The 24,877-nt window shown below is 42.1% G+C and overlaps 1 protein-coding gene and 1 long non-coding RNA gene across 3 annotated transcripts in view; both read right to left on the bottom strand.

The window, feature by feature from the left end:
* Window positions 1–24,877, bottom strand: part of LOC136359053 (uncharacterized) — a 945,479-nt gene that overhangs the window by 155,637 nt on the left and 764,965 nt on the right. The gene's annotated exons all lie outside the window — the stretch shown is intronic.
* On the bottom strand, window positions 4,900–23,874 carry NUS1 (NUS1 dehydrodolichyl diphosphate synthase subunit). The gene is given in 8 exon segments (XM_066315294.1): window positions 4,900–7,367; window positions 7,370–7,383; window positions 8,062–8,152; window positions 8,155–8,178; window positions 12,262–12,363; window positions 12,366–12,413; window positions 14,798–14,920; window positions 23,342–23,874. Coding segments are annotated over 8 exon segments (1,170 nt in total). The 5' UTR covers window positions 23,724–23,874; the 3' UTR covers window positions 4,900–6,981.

The following is a 24,877-nucleotide window of genomic DNA, read 5'->3' as shown; positions in this document are numbered from 1 at the left end:
GCACTGCCATGAAGGGCTCCTTGCTGATGCCCTGGCAGACACTCCCCTCACCTCTGCCTTCCCCCTGAGGTATAACAGGCAGGCTCTGCCCAGCTCCCTCCTGGGCACAAGCAAGTCAGAGCACTAAGTCATTTAGTGGAATCACTCTGAGCTGGAGGAGGCTGCAGGCTTGCAAGCAGAGACTGTTGTAGGCAGCCAGCTAAATAAAATGTGGTCAGAAGCAGCTACACAGAGAATTGCAAGGTAGTGATCATCATCAGACCTGCTGTTTTATGCCTCCTGAATATGCTTTCACAGAGAGGCTCATCATTCTGAGCAGGGGTTCCGTAATGATACCAAGGGCTCAGAAGTGATCTTGCCATTGCTGGACATTGCCAGTCCTGCAAGTCCAGTGCCACCATCTCTGGTGCTGAAGCAATGGGATGGGCACTCCAGAGCTGACACAGGGTTTACCAGGGAGCTCCAGAGACAGGCTGCATGACCTCTCAGTTGCTGCATGAAAGAGATTGCAGATGTTTTGATCAGTCAAAACTACTTTAAAGTATATAAGCCAGTTGTAAAATTTGCAAGTTGACTCTGTGAAAATCCAAGCTCCTGCTCTAAAAGACAGAGAGGACTAGGAGCTGCTTCTGTGGGAATGAGACTGCCAGTGCCTTCTCCAAGACAGCTTCCCAGACCCTGATGTTTCCTCTCCAACTCTGAAGTATGTAACCTGACAGGGTCTAAGGCAAAACACTTGGACTCATTTTCAAAACCTTCTTGAGTTTTCTTTCACACCTTAAACCTGCCTGTTCAGAGCACTGAATTACAGTGGCCCAGCTCTGCAAGAGACTGAGCAGGGATGAAGTGCTGGGAAAGGACCATGAAAAACTGAAAGCCAAGTTGGACTAGGTGATCTCCAGCCACCTTACTCCTGAGCAAAATTTTCCTGCTGTTCTGTAATTCTTATCACCCTCCTACTGCTTGCTTTCATTCACTGTGCTACGAAGAATCGGGACCAGCACAGCACTTAACTCTGTGTAAGATGCTATTTTCATAATGCAAATATCTTCTTCTAGGGTTCCAATTCCAACAGTGTGACTCCTGCCATGCTAAAAAGAGGAGATTTTATTTGGATGTCAACTTTAAATATTGTAAATTGCAGAATGACTCATTATATCAGTTTAGCAAAAACATCCTTGAACTGCCAGATTTAGAGAGAGAGCCCCTTGGAAATTTCATTTTCAGACACCCTTGTTCTTGCAAAAATGAACTAGGCATCCTACCAACAAAGTGGCATTTTTTTCAGAATTATAGAATATAAAGCCTAATGGGAAGCTTTTAACTTTGATGCTGATTCAGAAATTTTCCATTAAAATCGTAACACCTGCAGCCAAGTAGTAAGACAAATATTTTATTTCATTTTGTAGCTACTGGGCTTTTAATGTTCACAGAATCAATGAGGTTAGAAAAGACCACTGAGATCCACTAAGTTCAACCTTAGACATATCACCACCTTGTCAACTAGATCACAGCATTAAGGGCCACATTCCATCATTTCTTGAACACCTCCAGGGATCGTGACTCCATCACCTCCCTGGGCAGCCCATTCCAATGCTTAACCACCATTTCTGTGAGGAGATTTCTTCTGATGTCCAGTCTGAATCTCCACTGGCACAGCTTGAGGCTGTGTCTTCTTGTCCTATTACAATTACCTGGGAGAAGAGACCAACCCCCACCCAGCTACAGCCTCATTTCAGGCTGGGAGCAATAAGGTACCTGGAACCTCTTTTTCTTCAAGCTGACCAACCCCAGCTCCCTCAGCTGCTCCTCACAGGACTTGTGCTCCAGACCCTTCACCAGCTTTGTTTCCCTTCTCTGGATTCACTCCAGCACCTCAATGTCCTTTCTATAGTGAGAGGCCCAGAGCTGAACACAAGACTTGAGGTGCTGAGTACAGGGTGACAATCACTCCCCTGGTCTTGCTGGTCAGACTATTTTTAATACAAGCCAGGAATCCACAGGCCTTCTTGGCCACCTGTGCACACTGCTGGCACATGTTTAGCCAGCAGTCAACCAGCACCCCCACTATTCAATAACATAGTATAGTTCACCACAATGAACTGTATTACAAAACCATTTATGAGTCATGTTTTGTTCAGTTACATAGTCCCCCAAAACTGTGCTTTCTATATGATCCATCCATTAGGGCCTCCTGCCATGTGTTGGCTTTTTGAGGGGGACAAGGTTGTATTTTTGCAGCCAGGGGATGTGTAGAAAACTGAGAAGTGACTGAATGCACACAGTTGGAGAAAACACGCTGTATTAAAGCAGTAAGGCTTGTCAGGGAGATGAAAGAGCCTTGGCTTGTGTGTATTCAGCCAGTTACATAGTACAGCAAAAACCTCCAGGCGAACAGTTTCATTAAACATTAATTTGTGAAGCACTTCAAAGTTTAGGCTGAGGCGTGCTTCTGTATAATACATGATATTATTTATCAGCTAAAAAAGTTGTTTTGGATGCAATTAGGGAATAATCCTACAGCTCTCAGCAGTGATTCAACGGAATTCAAGGAGGTCTCACATCATTTAACACAGACAAACATACAGCAGAGAAAGGGCTTGCAAGTCTCTCTCTTTTAATTTGGCAGATCTGAGGAAAAAAAGGTTGTGGGCTTTAAAGCATGGCATTTGATTCATTTGCTTGAACATTTCAAGCTTATCAAAGTAACTTAGCTCATAAAAGACAGCTAGGAGTTGTTTACACTCATCCATAGTGTGCTGAAAAATGGACAAATAGTAACCTTCACAGCAACACTGATTAGGATGTTTTGCATAGGATGGGCAACAACTCAGCCTTGTTCTCAGGTCCCTTCCTCTGAAGGGACTGAATGAGCTGCTGTTGTTGTATTAAGTGCTTGGGGAGGAGCAAAGAGAATGTCTTTCCAAGAAGCGGATACTGAAGATGGGCTGTTCCCTCAGAGAAGATGACAGCATGGAAGCCAGCATGAAGGAGGGCACCTGTCCCCGTGGCCCCAGCGCTCCTCCTGCACAAGCAGTGGCTGGGTAGCACAGTGCAGCTGGCAATGCAGGACAAAGCCTACCTGCAAGGCAGCTGGTACCTCGAGATCAGAAAAGACCAAAACTGTCTGCACCTACCCTCTGATTTTATAGGTATACTTATCTCTCACTACCAGTGAATAAGCATGAATAATAGTGAAATGTTATTTCAACAGTAAAGACAAAAAGATGTCACTGTCTTAAACATATGGGACTATTCAGGGCAGTTATGATTTCACATAAAAGCTGAATTCCTGAAATACACAGGAAATCAACCAGCAGGTTATATTTTCTTGTCATTTTTGTGAAGTACTTTAGGAAGCACTTATAGATGTGCAAATGTAAAAGCATTTCTCTAGTATAAAGAATGACCTTTACTTTACCTTCTACTCACTTACTAGTCTTCAACTCAGTGCTGCACACTATGCTGTACAGTTGCTTAGTGCACGTTCATACAAGAAGTCCTAAAAAGCACTATAATTTCAAGAACTGCTTTGTAGGCCTATTTTCTTTAACAGTTGGATTATTGTCCATGTCCCAAATTTCCCTGTGGTAAAGCAACTATTTCAGAATCTCATCTAGCTCCTTTACCAGATCAACTATCAGGCACAACTCAAAGAGGAAATATATAAAAATATGCATACCATGTTAATGAGTAGCAGTTACTGTGAAGGGGAGCTCTCACACTGGTGCAAGTGAAGAATTTTCCACCATACAGGAAGTTTCAACGCTCTTTGTTACTGAAATGGCAAATTAACTGCAGCAAGCCTCCATTGCTGACTATTAAAAACCAACTGAGGTAGGAGAGTTCAGCAGCAGCACACCTAACCCTGCTCTACAGCCGGCTCCAGCTGATGTTGGAAGGCACCTCTGGACGTGATATAGTCCTACACTCACCCCCATGCACACATACTGGTTTTGAAGGAGACTCCACAGCCTTCAGGGGAAACCTGCTCCACTGTCTGCTCACCTCATTGGAAAAGGTTTTTCTGACGTTTCAACCTTCTCTTGTACTTCAATTTATGCCCATTGCCCCTCAGCCTGCCACTAAGCACCACCACGAAGAGCTTGTCTGGGTTTACTCCCGCTTCCATCATGCATTTGTGTGTTGGTAAGGTCCTTCCTCAGCCTTCTCCAGGCTGAGCAGTTCCAGCCCTCAGCCCCTCCTTGTACAACAGATGCTTCACTCCCTTATCATCACAGCCTTTTGTGGACTGAGTTCACTAAATCTGTGGCTCTCTTGTACCAAGGAAGCCCAGCTCTGAATGCAGCACTCCAGATGTCTCACCAGATCTGAGAGGAAAGGACCATCTCCCCCGACATGCTGGCACCACTGCTCCTAACACAGCCTGGGAGACTGCTGGCCTTTGTTGTAGGCTTGGCACCATGATTCCCAGTGCACTTTCAAAACTCACCTGAACACGAGCTTCCCTGTTCCTGCTCAGTCTCCAGGCATCACTCAGATTGCAGAGGCTTCTTCCACACCACACCTTCACTTCACTCTGCTCCACAACAGGGCTGGCAGGAGGCCCACCACAGCTCAGGCCCAGGAATGACTCAGTAGCAGGGAGGGGAAGCAAGCTTTTTATTAGCCAGGGACAGTTTAGCAAGTTCTCAGGGCTATCAAAAATATTTTTACAGTAAATGTTTTATTATGAAAGCTTTCATAAAAACATCTAAGGTGGAAGTGGGAGATGAAAACGTGCCCAGTTCTTAAATTCCAGAAAGCAATTAAAGAAGAGCACAAAATAAGACAACATTTAAAGTTCTGTATTTCCCCAGAGTGATGTAGGAACATGAATAAGGCTACAGCACCCCAGCCAAACTTCCAAAGTATTAATTGTATCACCATAGCCTGTAGAAGATTATAGACTTTTATTGATTTATTGTTTTACAGATTCAACTTTCAATAATAAAGTTCAATAAATCGATTCCCTAATAATAAAAACTCATTTTACACATTATGTACAGATACCCAAACATGTCACAGCAAGAGCACAGACCTTCACACAGAACAAGCTGGAGAGAGGCGCTAAGGGCAAGAACGTACATTCAGAGATCAGGTCGTGGATATGCACAGTGCTTTTGGCACACCCCACTGAAGATTGCCCACACAGGGACAGTAAAATAACCCCAACTAAGTGATAACGTGATTAGTTCAACTACATTAATTCCAGGAGGAACACTTAATTCACAATTAAACTAGCCATCAGAAGAGATTTAAGTTGTATCAAATGCAGCTGAACTAATCATTTTAGTTTTATTAAGCAACCCTCTATAGACAAATTCTAGGCCTTGAGATCTGTCTCCAATATTAAACACATCTTTTTAGCTGAGATGTGGAGAAGTTTGAGGACTGAGGGAACTCAGGTATGAGAAGTAGTCTTTGGCAGTTTAATACAAATATAAAAAATACATTATTTTTGAGGGCTAAACTAAGCTTTTCCTATTACTGCCAGCACCAGAACTGCTTAAGTGACACAGTAACACATATCAGAACATAAACGCAACCTTGTAAAATTCCTATTACAGACGAATGTCAATACTCCAGATACCCTTCAACAGGCTACCTACTCCCCACAAAAAAGTTGAACTTAACACTTCAGTGAGAAAACTTGCCCATGTCAACGACAGAGCCCAGGAAACTCTGCACAACTGTCTATCTTCTCTGCAATACAAGACCCGGCACACACAAGAGATCAGTCCACAAAGCGTATTCCAGCTCCCATGGAAAGTTATTGTATGTCAAAACCCTTAGTTAATTTACTAAATATCCCTTGCTTTTTTCTGAGATAGAGACCTGTGGTCTACTTTTTCTCTAACTGCAATCTAACTTTAGTATGATGAAAAACCGCAGCTAACAGTTTATGCAACCTACTTTGTAACATTACATCAAGCAACAAGTTAAAATACACCATTTCACAATGAGGTAAACATTCATTTAAAATCTGGCAATTCCCTTTTAAAACAGTTGTTTTCCCTTCTATTGACATGGCTATCCCAAAGAGGATAAAGCCAGGCTCAGTTTGAAGAGTGGGGAGAGGGAGAAACAGGAAACACTTCCAGAATGAAGCATTCAACAGTTCTGCAGCCTGCAGGGCAGAAGGCGACAGTATTAATGTTTGTCTCCAGTAATACAGATCTAAAGATATTGCTTTGTCCAAATCCAGCCATAAACTTGCAATTTTAAACTGCTTCCAACAATAGGAATGTAACTCAAACAGGCCATTCCATGATGAAGACCATTTAGCCAGTGCCTCTACTCAGTTATCCCAGTGCTGAAATACTGTAGGGCAGCTTCACTTCATCTTCCTTCTTTGTCCACTTCAGACTCCCATTCAAACTTCTAATGCTCAGTTCAGAACAAATGAAAAAAGGCTTAAGCAGACTCCCTTGCTGGGCACACAAGTACAAGCAGCAAATCACATTTAGCCATGGAAGTTGACTAAGCCCATTTTATTTCAGCAAATGATGCCAGAGCCTTATCCCGCTTGTTACCTTGAGTGAGCATGTTATGGGGAGAACAGGTATACAAACAATACATAGTACTGTTTATGCTTATTCCCAATGGAAATTGATGCTGAGAGAAGTTGCATTCACCCAGGGCTGTAGGAATATTTTCTTTCGATCACTTAAGAGAAAAAAAAAAGAGGCTGGATAGTGCAACCAGACTGCCTAATCCACTTAACATAGAGGCTTCCATCCCTTTTTATGGAATCTTCTCAGTATTTCTAGAACTTGACACCTACAGCTGGCTTAGTCATCTCAGCCAAGCTGCAGTGTCTATTTTCAGTTAACAAAACCAACTTCTCTAGAATTCACATGTTACATAGTACATATATCTGAAGATAAACCATTAGCTCTGAAATGCTGACCATGAAGAATTAAGAAACAGAGCTGGTAGTTCTTTTGTGGTTTTAAGGACCTTCAGGGCACAGAACTCTTATTTATATTGTCCTGTAGATTTCACTACATTTAATTCTTGTGCATTCATTTTGACACTTGAATATTGAAGTGAGGGCAATTCAGCTTTGTTTTTAGTAACTGTCTTTTTCAAAGAGGAAATCTGTGAATTCCCCTCCCCACAGATTCTCACACATTCACACAGACTCTCTAGAAAGGTAAGACACTTTATTGAATTGTTTTGATAAATTAAGAAAGGACTATGAACCAAACTTATGGGTCGCAGGTGCTTGTAAACAGACATCAATTCCTTCCCACAGCAAGCCTGACTCCATGCACTCAGGCCCGAAGTCACTTTCCCCCAGCGTTGCTCACAGGCTGCATAGTGATGGAGGGCAGATAAAAAGTCTTCATAGCTGATGTTTAGTGGGAAGGCAAAGAACTGAGAAAGCAAGTTAGAAACATTAAAATAAGCTTTATAAACACCAATTATTCACACAGTCACTCAGGAATATCACTAAAAGCAAGCTATTGTCTGAGCAACCTTGTGAAGCTGTTCTCAACATGGGTATTGTCACTTAACTCTAACAACTAAATCAGTCCATCCTCTAAACCAAAGCTTCCCATTAGAGCACACAGGGCCCTTCAAATCAATGAAAGCTGGAGCAGCACAGGTGTGCCTGCACATTTCAGTGCACTATAAATGTCCTCAGATTTAAGTTCAACAAACCTCAGTTCAGTTATTACTAAAACTGAAAAGTAATCCATAAGTGCAGTCTTCTTGTATTATCCCATTTTCCTTTTATCCTTAGTTTCCCTGTCAGAAACCTGTAAGCTGCAGACAATCAAGACTGACGTAAGGAACACTGTCAAATGGGACTGGACCACAGACTAGGTGGTGCAGAAGTTGGTCCTTAAAACCTGAAGCATGAACACTGCTATTGCCTAGTCAGGGCTAAAATCCAACAATGAATGTTTGACAGGTTCCATTTATTAATTTTAGAATACACTCAAATCAATCTCCAGACACTTATTAGCTGACCTCATCTTCTGGCCAGTTCCAGGAGTTACATCATAAAGACTTGTTTAGCTACACATTTTTCATTCCAGTGTGTTTTACAGCATTTATAGCAACTCACATGATTCTGTCAGTCTGATGTGCCACGGAAGGAATCCTAATGTGCTGTCCACAGGACCAAACTTCAAGACTAATCAGGATCAGGAAATCCATTTGTACCTGTAATAACAAGTTACATTAGGTTTACTAAACTCAGAGGATCTGTTTTAGTTCTAAACCCTAAAGCGTCTGCTTTTTCACTAATGCCTTTTTTCTTAAATGAAGGTCCCAAGGACAATTTAACAATTAAAAGACCACGAGGACAGACTGGTCTTGCAACACCTGAATGACCACCTGAGCAAAAGCTTAGGCAGCTACTACAGGCCCAGCTTTATTTTTATGTCAAGTATTTTTCAAAGACTTTCTACAGAAGTAACAGAAACAGTTACATTGTTTTGAGTAACAGCAAACCCTAACAATGCTGTTTCATCTGACTTGTTCTAGCTTTGTCTTGGCAAGCTTGGTTTTAGTAGCACAGGACATGCTGTACTCTGACTCTACCTACTATAGTCCTTACTTAACTACGCAGAGCTGCAGTCAAAGTAAAAGGACTATTAACAACACAAAAGAAGTTTAAGGAAGTTTCACTGAAAACATCTTGGTACTACAGACTATCAAAAAAGAAAACAACCTTGTTAGATGACTTGTCCCTTTCTCAGTATGAGACTAGACAGAAATTTTAAAACCAATTTACTATAAAATTTCAAGGAAACTACTGCAGCTGGCATCTTTCTGGTTAGATGACTGAGGAAGAACAGAGCAGTATGTCTTTTTCTGTTACCATGTGGACAGCCTGAACCATTCTAGGGCAGAGCTAGATAATATTGATGAATTTCACTATGTGCCCACACTTCTACTACCCATACCTTAAAACCCCAGCCAGTCATTTCTCTCCTGAGAGCATCCTCCTCATCTTCTGAGCCTGAAGACAATTAGTGACCAAGCACCACTGCCTCTGTCTCCCTTCTACATACTTCTGCAGTGCCTAAGCTACTCCAGGCTAAAATTGACAGACAGGAAATTGGCTTAGAATGAGCAGTCTGAGTCCAGCTTCCCCTGCTAATTCTAACAGTTGATTAGAGCAACATGTGAAAACCAGTAGAGCACCCAAGGGGACCCAAGAGCTAAACTGTTCCTTTGCACCTATCTAGCTCATCTGAAAAGCATTCCAGCAGTCATAACCCTGTGTTGCTATAATGCTGCAGTCATGATTATTGCAGCTAATTTCTTGTCAGCCCTTCCACTATCCACCAATTTTGCAGGTAAAGTGCAAGAGTGCTTATACTGGGTAATGACTACCTTTAGCAGATAGTTTAATACAGCATACTTGCTCCAAACTTCCAATATTCTTCTCAATTACTTCCTTGTTGATTAAAAAAAAAAAAAAAAACAACAAAAAAAATACAACACCCAAAAAAAACCAACCACTACACAAAAGCAGTCAAGAGCCTTTTACAGTTCAGATTAGTTGTAGAGGAACTTAACTTCAGGAATAACAAAAGGAAACTAAGAACAGATTTTGCTCCACCCAGATTTTGAAACTGAAGCTGGAGATTTTTAAAAAAAGTTCACATCCTCCCTCCCTTCCCCCTGAATCACTGCAACAGTGATGAGACCTTTCACCAAGGGTAAAAAAGCTATTTTCCCAAGCATGTGCATTTCTAAGGAAGGATGAAATTTTTAGACAGGAGTGTCTTATGCCACAGTCCAAATCTTATCTCAAAGTTAAGAAAAATATTGCAAAGCAAAAGTCACTTATGTGGACAGAAGCTAGCAGGTTAGTATGGTAGAGCTTTGCAGGGAAGCAGTGAATACTTAGAAGTGGGGACTCTGGAGGAAGTGGACAGCTTTACTCATCAGCTGATTCAGTAGCTGAGTACTCCTCAGCTGGTACAGCAGCAGGATCTTGAACACTGCAGTGCTTTTCAAACAGGAAAAGACCTTCAGAGAGCTCAGTTAACGCTAACGTTTCCTTCTGGCTCCTATCTGAAGGAAAATGAAAATGCACACTATGGTATTTCTGTCCAAGACAGCTTACTAAAAAAAAAACCCAGTACTGTGCTTTCAACTCTGCATCCATTTCCTACCTGAACATGGTAGAACCACAAGTAATTTACATATGGAAGTTCCCTCAGAGCTGCTAGAGTTATAGCAGTCAAGTTTAGTACACACAAGATACAAGGATTTGAGAGCAGACTTTAAAGAATGAAAGAGGCCAAAAGACTTGCACACTGAAAGGATGGGAATCTGGCAACACCCCTTCTAGGTCAGGAGTTCTGCAAGGGGAACACGAAGGAATTTTAGAGCTGATTACTCTACCCTCCTCCACATGGATTTTACAGGGCAACTTGAGTAGCCTTAATTGATAGTCACGTTCTTTGCTGGAAGGCAGACAGACAGCAAGCAGAGACTATGTTAAAATGCAGCCGGTACCTAGTTTTCTCAAAACAAGCTGGTTAGCTGAGGCATTGCTCAGAAGAAAGTACTCTTACACTGCAGAAAACTCAAGCTGTAAGAATTAAGTGCAAAACTGAATTAAGAACAAGAAAAGCCACATGACAAGCTAGAGTCATACCATTTTAGGACTAGGCTTCAATAACTGCCACCCTAAACATGAACAAAAGTTTAAAAACTATATTAACAGATATTTAAATCAAAATGCAAAACCCAGAGATTTATGTAAGACACCATGAATGCAAACTCTAAGAACATAACTACTCAAGTATTGCTTTTCAGAACATGCTCTCAAACCAGTAATGCATAGATTCTTACTTTCAATACTGCTCCATTAAAAACGCACACAGACTAAACTTGCCTACAAGTAAAACAAAGTTTCAAAAGATGCTGCCAAATAAGTCCTGAAAGAATACTTCATCTCCAACAGTGTCATAAATATTAAGTAAACCAATTAATAAGTAGGACTAGTTACAGATATTATCCTTCATTATTAGCCACATCCATGAAGCTGCCTGTTTCAAATTTCATTGTTTTGACAGATTAGATCTTTCTGTGCTCAGCTAGCATGCAATACTTCAAAACTAAATGTGCTAATTTTAAGATTGGACCTAATACTTTCAATATATCCAGACAGAAGATCCAACAAGTTTGAAAAGCTCCAGTTAAGCATCACTGGCCAAAATACACACAATGAGTGACAACTGTCACCGGTTTGCCTTTAAATTAGTAACTGTTCCGAAAAAGTGCTTATTAATTTCCTTTAATTGCCTTTGGTGTATAACAGAATAGATGTCCTAAGTTCTTCTTCAGGTGCCTTATTAAATACACTTAATAGTTCCATTAGAGGAGATGCTGACACAGGGATGAATTCAGTTTGAAGTTGAGTGGCCAAACTGCCATGGAAGTCTGTCGGCAGAACAATTTAGCTGATCACCCACATGAAAAAGAAGAAACCACTCTCTAAAGTCCAATTAATGGGAACCACACTACAATAATGTGCCCAAGGCATCCAAGTTCAAGTGTGCAATCTGAAACCTGAAACCCTGCCAAGCTAATTACAGCTGCAATTAACATGCACAGATCACCTAGGCAAGCTGAGCAACTCATTATAGCTCCATAGTACCACTGGAAAAGTGGAGGCCAACTCTGAACTTCTTCTCCCAGGTGTGATATTAGGGCAGTCCTACCCTTTTCACAGCTACCGCATGTAGCCACACATCTCAGTGCAAAGTCAGTAATCTGCATGAATTAGTAATGAAGACAACCAAATTACTGTGGGTTATACAGCAGCAAGAGAACAGAAAGTGCTCTATCATTTGTACTCAGGTAGTATACTCAAGCAGCAGGAACAGCTTTAATAGCTGTAACCAGATCTGGAAAAGACTCTGCCCTCATCCATGTTTCTAGCTTGCAACTTGCAGGAAGTTAACCTAAGTTAGAATAGTCTAGTTTTAGGTAATTCCAACAGTACTTTTTTCAAAATGCTCATTGCGGAACATACCACAGACTGTAAACTCTGAGAAGCCAAAACTCCGCAATTTAGTTTATTATTTCTACTAAAGAATTTTTCTGCTTAAAAAAACAGCTCAAAAGGCAATAAACAAGCAAGAAATTTTTAACAGAAGCCTAAAGCAATAATCATGACTTACTCTAACAGACTAAGCATCTAGAAGCATACATTCCAAGCAATCAATATACTAGCAACCAAATGAATTGAGTACTTTTCCCCCTCCGTATTATACTTACTACTTAATAAGTTGTCTAACATATTCACATCCAGGTCTGAATGTGTTCTTTGCTGCTGTGCTACCAACTGACAGAAGTTCTGAGCAGCTTTGACTATGTCTGCTTTCCATCTTCCGGAGACAGCACCTTCAATGTAGATTGGCAATTTAAAACTGAAAGTACAAAACATAGTTTAAAAGCAACAGAAATACAATTATTTTGCATGTGCTTTAGACAGTCACAGATACAGTTGAAAGTAACTTGTAGTTTGATTATGTATTACAACTAGCCACAGATATACCTCACCTATCTCTTAGAGAAGTGGGTAAGAGTTTTCCGGATTTGCTGTATTACTAAAACACAAGCTTAAAACAACTACTTTGAGAAGTCGTGTGAGAAGGGGCTTAATTCAGTCTTGAAATGGAGTTTTCCAGGAAATTTGGATTGGTAATTAAACTGTCAGGCAAAGCACTGAGAAGAAAGGTGCTCGGATAGTAACTTAAGGGATTCATGGAGAGAGGAAAAAAAAACCACACAACAAACTAATTTCTACCCCAGAAGAGGAAGCTGTTTTTAACACTAGTGTGTACATTCACATGACATAATGATTAAGCTGTGGCTTCCCTCAATGTGATCACAGCATCTTGATGCAAGATTTACAGTAAGGATCTAAGATTGCTACACTGAAGCTTGGAACAAGAAAATAGTCTAGAATTCATCTATTCATCCGTACCGTGTCTGTGACTTAAGAGGACATTTCACAACAATAATTATCTCAATCCTACACTACTGAGAGGCAAAAGTCTTCTCATACTACATGACTTGCATCGTTGTCAGTTCTGGGAAGGTACCTAAGAAGTAAACTTGCCAAGGAAGCTGAAGGCCACAGATGATGCACTATAGCTGGCTTCAGTGGGTTAAATACCAAAGTGTCAACACTTTAGGATGATATCAAACTTATGATAGTTATAACCAGATATTTAAAAATAACACTTTTTAAAACTCCAGAACCTGACTTCAAAGGACCACATAGCAGTGTCCAGATTTATAAGAACACCTAAAACCTCTCAGTTTATCTATCCAAAGCCATCACAATGAAAATTACTGTTCCTTAAAACTGCTTGATTCACAAGTCTAATGTCCCACATTAAAAAATATTTAACAGTATCACTAAATGTAACATATGTAATTTTATTTTTCAGAAGTGAAAATTTGCAGATAATAATAAACTGGATAGATGTCAGTTTGTTTGGTTGAAAACATGAAGCATCTGATCTGACTGTAAAACCTTCTAAAAAGGAATGAAGAACTTAAAAAGAGAACAGAAAACACCTCTGCTTTTCACAGTTTCCAGCACAAAAGGTTCCTGAGATTTAAATACACTCTTTCCATCAGCAAATCTGAGAAGTCTTTCAGTAGTTTGTTTGGTGTGAAGATAAATATCCAAACTTAGGTAAGTGTAGTGAAGTGTGCTGGAGTTTAAGGTGTTAAAAGCCTGTCCACCCCATTTTCTGCTGGTTATTTCAACCTTCACAGGAAGAAAAAAATAACATGAAACCTGGGTTCTTCCACATAAATGCTAGCATCTTAGGCTAAGTTGTTAGTAAGACAAGTTCACGTTACAGTATTATACTGGAAAACCGGCATAAAGGATTTTGGTATCTGGTCAGCTCTCATATGGGAGGCAAAACTTGCAAGCAGTATTTTAAACACAGCTAAATGTATCACAACTTGTGCAGTCTTTTCATAAGTCTTGGAACTATGATGATTTTAAAACATAAGGGGATTTTCGGTATTTTTTCACAAGACCTACTTAAATATTATGAGTCAAAGTAGGAGAGCTATATCAGCCCATCACTTTAAGACAATGGCCTGATTCAAGCACATGCCTGTGATTTATTATATTTTGAACAGACTTCTAGCACTTGTCTTAGGCAGATGAGTAAATGAGTACTTATAGCAGATACTACTGTATAAAGAACATCAACCTGGAAACCTCCTCCTGCTTTCCACATCTAACTACGTGCAAAAGCTATTATTACCAAATTAATTTTTTTAACTTGTGCCCTTTACCTTCCTGATGGCATTATACCTTGCCATGACAACCAGCAGTCCTGCTCTTTCCCTTTCTCCTTCCCACTTTGAGGTGTATGTTTGGAAAGATGGAAGCACACACACTGTTAACATCAGTCCCCTTACACTTTAGTGCTTTTTTTAACTCTCAGCAAAAGAATTCATTTCACTGAAACAGTGCGGGGTGGAGGCCCACTGATGCACTGAAGGGGTCATGCATGGCACAACAGTCAGGCTAAAGGAAAGATCAGACCACCCAGTAATGATTACTGCAGCAAGGAGAGAGCAATGCTTCCCTGTTATTTAAGAACAAATAAGAACAATGGAAGTTTAATACTAGCCCAGGAAGGCTGCACATTTTCTGATACTCAATTCTTAATGAAGAAAACGGTCGCTGTACATGGGAATGTGTTTAAGTGAAACCAGATTTATTGATATACAGCTATTTAGAGGCATACCAAGACCCTCTTATAATTCATCTTACCTTGACCAGTTTTGTCGTGATTTGCAAATTCCAGGGCGTACTTGGAGCAATCTAGTCCCAAGAGCTCTTGCTGCTGTTTTAAAATCTCATCCATCAATCTTGAATTATTCCTCTTGAAAATGCCTTTTAAAAAAAAAGAAGCTGCGTGTCAGCGAACTCCTACAAAGGGTGTTACAAAATAAATCTGACACTAGGCAAGAAGTTAGTCAGTACTGGCTTCAGACTGGAGTTCACAAGCGCGGGTAAGAATTCAAAGCAAATGCCACTGCATGTGACTAATGTGAGTCACCTTGGAAAGACAACTCCTGTGCTTTTGTTCTTTCACTCAGCCTGATTTAAGCAGCAAGTTGCAACTGCGTAGGGCACAGCTTAAGACTTACTTCATTGTCCTTGCTAGCAATAGAGAAAGCAATAATCAGCAAAGAACAACCAACCCAGATTAACACTAAATTTCTTCAATGTCCACGCTGCTTAAATCTGCTACCACTTATTGCCACATCCCTAAGGCTGCAGGAAAAAAAAGCAAGCCACCACTAAATCAGGTCTAATAACTGTCCACTCTTAAGCCATCCAACAACACGGATTTCCAAATAAGAGAATTTCACAAGCTGTATGTTTCAAGGAGCTCATGCAGTCCCCAAGGCCTTTTTATACTTACATATTTAAGGCAGACACATTTTGAATGCAGGAAATCACAAAAGCCTGCTTCAAACTTACTTGGGTTTCTGTACTAAAATAAATTTTAGTTTCTGAGAGACATAATTCAATTATTTCTAATTAAATGCCACAGTAAAAACTAAATGTTACAGCTCAAATATTTACCATCCAAAACCATGGCTAAGCATATTACATGGTATTCAGAGGTTTTTACTGAGCTTCATTCAGAAATCTATGCCAAACATTTCAGTTGACCAGTCTAGAAATGCCCACACACTAATCTTACAATGAATGCAGACAATGCAAAAGACAACGTAAGACGTGCAATTTTACGATCAGGCTTAGGATTCAGCACCACAACCTGACTACAGCATCTGGAACTGCTACAACAGTTCCCACATTGGTCAAACAGTGTATAAGCACTGGATTAAGACTGTAATACACTCGGAGTTAGTTTGCAGTATGAAGTGATACAATGCATTTATTTAATATGCTAGCCTTTAGGCTTAATGAATTAGAACTTTTCTACAGGTTTCATTAGAGATTTTCATAGGCAGCGAAGTATCTATTTTTCCTCTCATCCTAGATGCTTCCTGTAAAAATAAACTATTTCATTATAGAAGTGTTAGCAAAGCTTATAATTGATTTAATGTATTTACATCATTTTACAGAAAAGCAAGCTGTGGTAAGGCACAAACCTCTACAGATAAAAGTGTGTTAGAACACTTCTGCTAAGTTTAAACCCAAGTTAAATTGTTGCTCTTTGTGTTCCCACTTTCCAGTGTATGCTTATACACAACGGAAATAGAGAATTCTGCTTTAAATAATACTGTTTGATACAACCCTGCTCGGCTCAGTCTGTTTCGTGCTGTACAGGCATTAGTACAGGCGTTAGTACAGGTTGTCTTCCTTACTCCCAAGGTCAGCAGCAGGGCATCCACTGCAACTGCTAATCTTGCACCCTCTTCAAGGAAGATCTGTACAAGGCTCACCTTTAAGACTCACTTGACCTCCACACACTTTTAGATATGAGAAGTAAAACTATGTTCAATATCCAGACAAACATGTGACACAATTAGGAAAGGCTCCCAAACTGGGAAATAAACTGCTGCTCTTCCTCCCCTTTCCCATCCAGCACTAATGATATCAAATCCTTTCTCGTGAAAGTCTTTGGCCTATTCCTGCCCAAGACTGGAAGAACTAATTTAAGACTCCACACTACAGCTCTAAAGTAAATTAAGACATTGAGGACAGCAGGTAGAAGAACTGACCAAGGTGTTTGCTTCTCAGCAAAAAGAAAGCAGATAACGAAACTGGTCCAGCTCCAGTGAAGGTCCTTAACACACACAACAGATACAGGAGATTCGCTAAATAAATGTGTTCTTAAGATTTATCTGAGTATCACCCTTCTATTCTGCTCATTTATCTCACCCACCCCCTCAGTTGTTCTAACTTGAGGACTGTATGGCTCTTGGAGTAGAAGCCTAACAAACAGGAAGCTACTGTAGTTGCAGTATGCCTTCCTTGGAAAGGCTGCCACACCTAAATTCCCACTGATCCATCAACCTTGACACAAACAATTCTCCTGAAGAGAAGATCCCAAAGCACAGCTGAAAGTAGTAAAAATTCAAACTAAGGCAGGTCTTAATTAAAAACCAACAGCATTTGGGAATACTCCTCCAATATTTGTCTCAGTCAGTGCACAAGAGACTTAGGAATGTTCATCGCTGCAAACACAGTCCTGCCAAATTCATATTCAACTTCAAAAATTTTACAGGGTCACGACTCAGCTATATTCTCCTTTCCCTTATAGTGTCTCAAAACCCCATTTATCTACAAGGCTCATTTTTTAAAACTTTGTAAATATACTCAAGTTAGCTCTGGGAGATGCTACTGCTTAACTTAAACATGACAAATATAGCAAACAAGTGCATGAGCAGGCCAACTCAGTAACAGAATTATGCATTCCTAGCCAGTGAAACTTAACTCTTGATTTACTGCTACCCTCCAATTTTATTCACAATCTTCCACATAAGTTAAAGCAATTCCATAATGTAATTTTAACATTATAAAAATTATGGTTTGACTAATGTCTAATAAACTTTAGCAATACAACAGCTGTTTGCTGCTAAATGGAAAAAAAATCCAGCACTACTCATGTTTCTAATATGGAACACAAACACGAATTTGTCACTACTATTTGTCATCAGAAGATTCTTCTGGTTTTGAAAAGCAGAAATATTTTTTCCATCAGAACTCTGAAACCTTCAAAAGCTAGTGAAAATGTGTATATTCCTGTGAAGTATTCTAAGAATTACATGTATTTAAGCATAAAAATTCCCAAAGCAAAAGAGCATAAAACTTCCCATCCTGGTTTGATTCTTTTAATAACTGAGAACTTGTGAACTGTTTCCAGAGATGCTACTTGTTTTTACAACACAAGCTGTAAGCATGCTGTCAGTCATTTGTTGCTGTTAGAGCTGAGGCAAACCAGAAGTGTTTTAGCTTCCTGCAGTAATTCTCCATTACACTGGTATTTTCCAAGGCATGCACCTTTTGCTCAGATTTACAGCAGCCACAAGCCATGCCCCTTTGCTTACAACCATAGTGTTGAAATATTTTAGGGTTAGATATTGACAAATAAAGTTTGTAATTAAGAGGCTCCAAGTTCAGCAGGTGTAGAAGTAACAAGAATCTTGAACTGGAAGTGAAAAATTGACACAGAAAAATCACCAAGTGATGTCAACCATTTGTTTGTCTGACTGGACTATCACAGCCACCACGTGTTAATGTCTAATGGCATCTCAAAAGTTCAACATTATTAACTGCCCTGCTTTTTAAAGCAGCAGAATCTGGTAAAACACAGAATAAGAGTTAACTCTCCCTTGCAAGGGAACACCTTACCAAAGTGGAGTCTAGTAAAGAATAGATCTCCACAGCATTTCAGTTATTTGCTTTCTCAACTTCTTTCTAGTGCTGACAAGGAAAGAATAATCAAAAGTTGTAATTGTTATCAGGTGTTAATATTTTGAGAACATCAAATAATAAGCCACTTCAAAGAACGCACATGCAATAAACTGTTTTAATACATGAACAACTTTTGCCTACATCCTGTTGGATCACGCTGGCTCATAATGGAGGAAAGCATGGCCATTACACTGGACCTTACAGGATATGGAAAACAAATACCTCCTTTATTCCAAGACTCCAGGAAAAAAGGCAATCCAAGTTTGAACGTAGCTGAAGTCACCAAAATTTCAGTAAGATTAAACCCACTTAAGATAGCACTAATCAAACAAAGAATTTGGCTAAGAACTGAGAACATCACAGGTGACCATTCCTCCCACATTTCTTCTTGGAGGGACATTCTGCACTAAGAGAACAGGAGCTCATCAGCAATTGAAAGAAGATACCTCTTTTGTATTTCTCATTCTTTTAAGGAGATTACCTCCTATAGATGGCTGTTATCCCTTTTGATAAATGAGGTCTGAGAGCTCCTCTCAACTCGACACCAGAATGCCATTGCTGAATGTGAAATTTCAAATGGGTGAAGGCCACAGCAGAGGCCGTGTGATATCGGCATCCCAAGTGTCCCAGTGACATAAAACCACAACATATTTATCTTGTCCAGTGAAATGAAGACGCTGCACACCAAGAAGATTTTATGGATTGATCAAATCAGCTGAACTACCAAGTAATCTAGAAGAGACTAGAAGCCTGCTATGGGGCTAATGAAGTAATTTCTTTTTCATACTCTACCCTTCCAAAAAGTTTTGAAGAGAAAAGTGGTCAGAAGCAAAGCAGTTGACTAGAAAGCCAAACCCAGGATGAACGACTCCAAACTTTCAATACAGTCACACTGGGATTTAACAAACCTTCAGTGTGAAGCATCTATCTATTACTATCAAAGTACCCAAGTGACAAGATTCAGCAAGCTCTCAAAAAGCACTCTAGACTTGCCCTAAAGTATATCAGGAAAGCTTCACAGAAGTAACATTCAATCAAGCTCTCCCAAATGGCAAAACAACTACCAAAAGAAAGTTAAAGTATATAGCACTAGTAAAAAGCTTCTGCTCCCCAGAAGGTGTTTTAAGTGCTATTACATTATTGCATTATCAGTACCTTCTGACTGCAACAAGGCCGCAGTATTTCCTCAGAGATAAGGTCTTGAAAAGCCTGGCTGGATTTCTCCCAAGTACTAGGACTGGCAATACCAAAGTCAACAGAAATAAATTCTTGATCAAAAGCCTGAAACTTTAGTTTGCATTATTTAACCCAGGTGCACACAGTTTATTATGCCTTTGTCACACTGCACATCAATGAAAATTGAGAGAAAGGGCCTCCACACACCAGGGGCAGTAAAGCCAGGCCATCCTGGGCCTCCAGATACACTGAGGCAACAGAGAAAGTCTCAGTTCTGAGCTCTGCACAACTCCAGCCAAGTTGCATTTCCAGTTACTGGTGCAGCTGCTGTAACAGTCAGCTGGAATGCAGCTACTTATTTTGACACCGAAGAATACATGAACAACCTTCTAGTCAGCAATTTTGTGAAAAAATATAGAAATTTGCTACTATAAACAAAAAACCAGCACTTCTTCTCTAAAGAACTTCATGCTTCCCTTTCCTCCTACAGAAGGGGCAGTTAAGGATATGTTTCAAATTTAATCCTTCTGCAGGAAACTAACAGACTATATCTTGCAGAGAAGGCAACCATAGAAGACCACACTTGTAAACCAGGTTTCCTGTTGCAATCAAAACAATCTCAGTACTACAGATATGCAATGAAGGAAAAGAAACAGATTAATGTATATGCCTCACCACAGCTAAGACTGATCCAGAGTGCTCCTAATTAGTTTTCCTTCTCCACCACAGCCAGCATCAGTGGGAACTTTGATCAATAATTGGTACAATTGTATAAACACAAATCCTCACACAAGCAGCTCAGCAGTCCAAAAGCAGCACTCACCATCTGAGTGGATGGAGGCTCGTGCACACCATAATTAAGGGTCACCCTCTGCTACTGATAAGAACAAGTTGTACCTCATTTTATTCATCTTCACTATTATCAGAGTTAGCGCTGAGGGTTCCAGACTCCAGCACCACTGAGCACCAGATTTAGCAGCTGCTGCAACATCCTCCTTAATGACAAGTCTATCTGGAAATGGTGTATGCTCAATCAAGACACCCTAAGGAGCTTAGTACCAAAAGAAATGCAGCGTAAGTGCTATTACCAGCAGTGAGCATAGACTAGAGCTACATGTATGAATTACTATTTCCTCGCTCTCTGAAGCTGCAGTCAGTCGAAAAAGCTCAGCTGTGCACAAAGCAGTTGTGGCTCCTCTATCCTGGACAACCCACTGAACACCTGTGTGGAACACGATGCGTAATGGCAGGCTGCAAGTTTGGCAAAAGCCACAGATTTAAAGCATTTCAGTTGTTCTGCCTTCTTTGATTTCAACCCAACAAATTGGAAATCAGAGGATCAACAGAAGTACAAGCTACTGAAAAATACAAGACAGAAAATATGAGATAATAGCTATACTTTCAGATCTCTAAGGTGACAGCAAAACCTCTTAACACGTAACTTTAGAACGAAAAATTAAAACCCACACCCATCACACAACCTGCACTTCGAACAACAAAAACAACTAAACAAATAAAAAACTCCCAACACCAAAACAAAAAATAACATCATCAAAACACAGAACAAAATCGAACAATTTACATATGTAACTTTAAAATTAATGAAACAGTACATGGATACAGCAACAAATAACTCAAGATTTTTTTTTCTTCTGAACTGCTAGCAATAACAATTGCTCTGCAAGGTTATTTCGGCTCTTCAGAGGCCAAACCTTATAATTTCAGGTCACATTTAGTCTTCTAACAGTAAATCTTAGATCTGACAATTTCAACACAGGCTGGAGAATCAGCAGTAGCTTCTCAAAAAATAATGTTTCAGACACTGCTGCAGCTCTGGCTTCTTTCTGTGAGACAGGAGCTCAGCAACAGTGGTTACTGAAGCATTGGCTGGTGCCTTTTCCCTCCTCAGTGCTACCCAGTAAGCAAAATGAAAGCCAAGACGACCAAGAAACATGATTCTCAGCTTGATCTGTTCCTCAGTTCAGTTCTCACACATAATTTGTGGAGCACAGTGCTGGAATCGAAAAAGGAACTGAGCGCGTATGTAACATCTTGGGCAATACTGCCCATAGTTTATTTGCAGGCTGACACTAGTTAAAGAGCCTGTACATTAAAAATGCCTCTCTTCAAGCTGTGAGGGAAACTCTCTCCCTTCCTTGGTACTGTTTGCTTTGCAGCATTTCACCTGATTGAATGCTTTCCAAGCTGGGAGTAAAAACTGTCAATATATAAATGACTCTTCAGAAGGTGCTGTTATCTGTGTGCTTGCAATGTTTTGCAAATATATTTATATCATTCTTTGACTTCCAAATGAGGAAGCATTCTCCCTCTGAAATACAACACAACCCAAGCTCCACAACAGCCCTGCACAGATGGCCAGTTTAAAAGTGACTGGTATTAAGCCCAGTTTCTCATAATGATCTTAAAGAATTTAGTGAAAGTCAGTCTTCTGAGTCTTTTATCACATAGGAAGGATCAACCATGAAACAGAACCATAGATGGAGACAGTTTAAAACAAAGCAAAAAACCTAAAGAAATCGCAAATGCCTATGCTCAAGGAAAGGCCTGCATACTTCAGATGCTTTTGCATGCTTGATGACAAAAGATTTCACCTTCTTATGCAGGTGGCACTGCTGGACATTTCCTGAAAGAGCACTAGAAGACAACTGTACCTCTAACCTGGCATAAATCCACACAGTTCACCTAACCTTTGTAACACTGCTAAACACTCAGTAGAAGTGGCTCAAAACAAGTCAAACCCTGGTCTCCTACAGTCTCACTCCTAATAGCAAGAGCACAGGGATCTTTAGAATGAAGTTTTTTCATCTTCAGAGGACAGAAACAGGACAGTCCATGCCATATACTGCTAGCCCTTCTCAGCTGACAGCTTGTCCGGAACAAGTTAGAGATCATCTCTCAACAGCTGGACAGAAAGCTTCACCTAAGACTATCTTGAATATGGCTGGTTTTAGCTCCCCACCAGGAAAGGAAAGGTATGAGGAAGCCAGATTTGTTCCACGATTTCCTCAGCGTATGTGAAATCTAAACTCTGAGCTTATCTTTATGATAGTCATTGACGTGGAATCAACATATCTGCAAGAGCCAGAGTTCAATGGTCTTACTTACACCTGAGACCCAGTAATAAAGAAAATCACCCAGCAGATATGAAAAAAAAAGCTTCCAGAAGCATTGGGTCAAAGGTAACTCAAATGCTAAGCAGCACAAAATGCAGATCACGTAATTTGATTTCACAAAACAGACAGCACACAGAACATACATGCTTATATTTAACTACTTGTCTATCCTGTTTCTTCACATAGGAGTACTTGAAAATAGAAGCTACTTTCATTCATCCACTTCTGGAGGTTCAGCCCTAGCTCATGAACAGCACTCATACGAGCAGGCAGCCTAAAGCGCTTCCCTACGAGCAGTCCCTGCCCTACACTTTCAGATGTCAGCAGTTCCTGTCAGCCCAAGGCTGTGGACAAGGCTCTAGAAAGCAGGCAGGACCAGGTCATCCCGACACAGGCGCTGGGCCAGGACAACTGGGCAATTAACCAGGCACAGAAGCTCTGCAGCGGCCAAATAGCTCCAGCGGATGGGAAAGGAGCTGCCAGCAGAGAAATCAGCACCGGACTTGGGAAGACCCCAGAACGGCGCGGCCCTCTGGCTCCAGGCCAGGAGGCGCTCCCAGGGCGGGCACCGCCCGGGACGGGGACTTGGGGCACCCCGGCGGCCGCTCACCGTTATGGTCGTAGACGCTGACGTAGGAGATGCCCACGGCCATGCACCACACCACCAGGCTGGCCATGTCCGCGTAGCTCGGCTCCTCCTCGGTCACCACCAGCCCCACGTGCACCGGCAGCTTCCTCAGGGCGCGCCCGTCCGCGCGCCACCGCTGCCGTCCGCGCGCCGCCCCGCCGCGCGCGGGTCCCCGCCGCCGCCAGGCCGCGCGCGCCTCGCGGAACCCGAGCGCGCGGGCGGCGGGCGCCAGGAGCGCGCAAGAGGTGGCGGCGGCGGCGGCCGCGCGGCCGCGCAGGCACGCGAGCAGCGCGCGCTGCAGGCAGAGCAAGGCGCGCACCAGCGCGTGCAGCGCGCGCCACGCCAGACCGCCCGCCCCGCTCATGGGACCGACCGACAGGAGCGCGCGGGGCCCGCGGGGGAGCGGCGGGGGTCCCTCAGCCGCTGCGCGCCGCCCGCCTCGCCATCCCCTCACGGAGCCCGCGTCCCCCGCCCGGCAACCGCCAGCGCCGCCATCTTCCCGCCGCCCCGCCTGATCTTTCACCTCTCAACCCGCCACACGCGAGCCGCCCGTTGGTCGCCGGGCGGGATGACGTCGCTTCCGGCCGCGGAGCGCGAATGACGTGGCAGCCGGAGAAGGTGTGGGCGGGGCCGGGGTGGGAGGGGGCGCTGGGAGTGGCCCGGGGCGGGACCGCCCCGCGGGAGGGGGCGGGGCCGCGCCCCCTGGCGGCCGCTGCCGGCGAAGGCCCTGCGGTGCCGGGGGCGGAGGGAAGGCGCCGCGGCGGGCGGCGGTCCCAGCCGGGCTCTGCCCATCCTCTCCGCTCTTCCAGGGACCCATATGCAGACCCTCCCTCTGCCCATCCCAGCCTTGCTCTTCCTGGAGTCCGTAGCGTCTCCTTCACGCTGGAGTGTGAAGCAGAGGTGCAGGAGGAAGCGTCTGAGTGCCATAGAAGCAGCTGTGCCTCAGGGGTGTCTTTACTGAAATGTGTGTTTCGCCCTCAGGGCGCTGCGAACGCCGGGCGGCTCCGCAGAAGGCGCTCGGGGCCCGGCGCGGCCTGGGGCTGCAGCCTTCCATAGAAGCCGTGGCTCCCAGGCTTTTGCTGCCTTGGCCCGAAGATGGAAACACCGCTGCCGGTGAAAGATGAAGTGAGACCTAATGCCAGCCCGATGCTGTCAGACAGATGGGTGGGCGGGGATGGCACGGAGATGTTTAAAGCACTCTGTTAAAAGAATCTGCCAATGTAAAATTTAATGAAGAATTTTGTATCACGAAAATATTTCTTTTGCTCAGAAAATAACTACTTTCCTGGCTTTTAATACAGGCTAGTATTAGCCAGCAAAAATAACAATCAAACTGCAAGGAAAGATTGTGCTATTTTATTAATATCTAAATCTTTAGCTACCAAAATTTTGGGTGACTGACCTTAGAATCATAGAACCATTAAGGTAGGAAAAGACCTCCAAGATCAACTCCCGCTGTTAACACTGCCAAGTCCTCTGCTTAACCATGTCCTTAAGCACCAAATCCACATCTTTTGA

This window comes from Sylvia atricapilla, chromosome 3 (genome assembly GCF_009819655.1).
Source record: "Sylvia atricapilla isolate bSylAtr1 chromosome 3, bSylAtr1.pri, whole genome shotgun sequence".
NCBI lineage: Eukaryota > Metazoa > Chordata > Aves > Passeriformes > Sylviidae > Sylvia > Sylvia atricapilla.
Note: the sequence above shows the minus strand (reverse complement) of the source record. Positions and strands in the feature narration are given on the sequence as shown.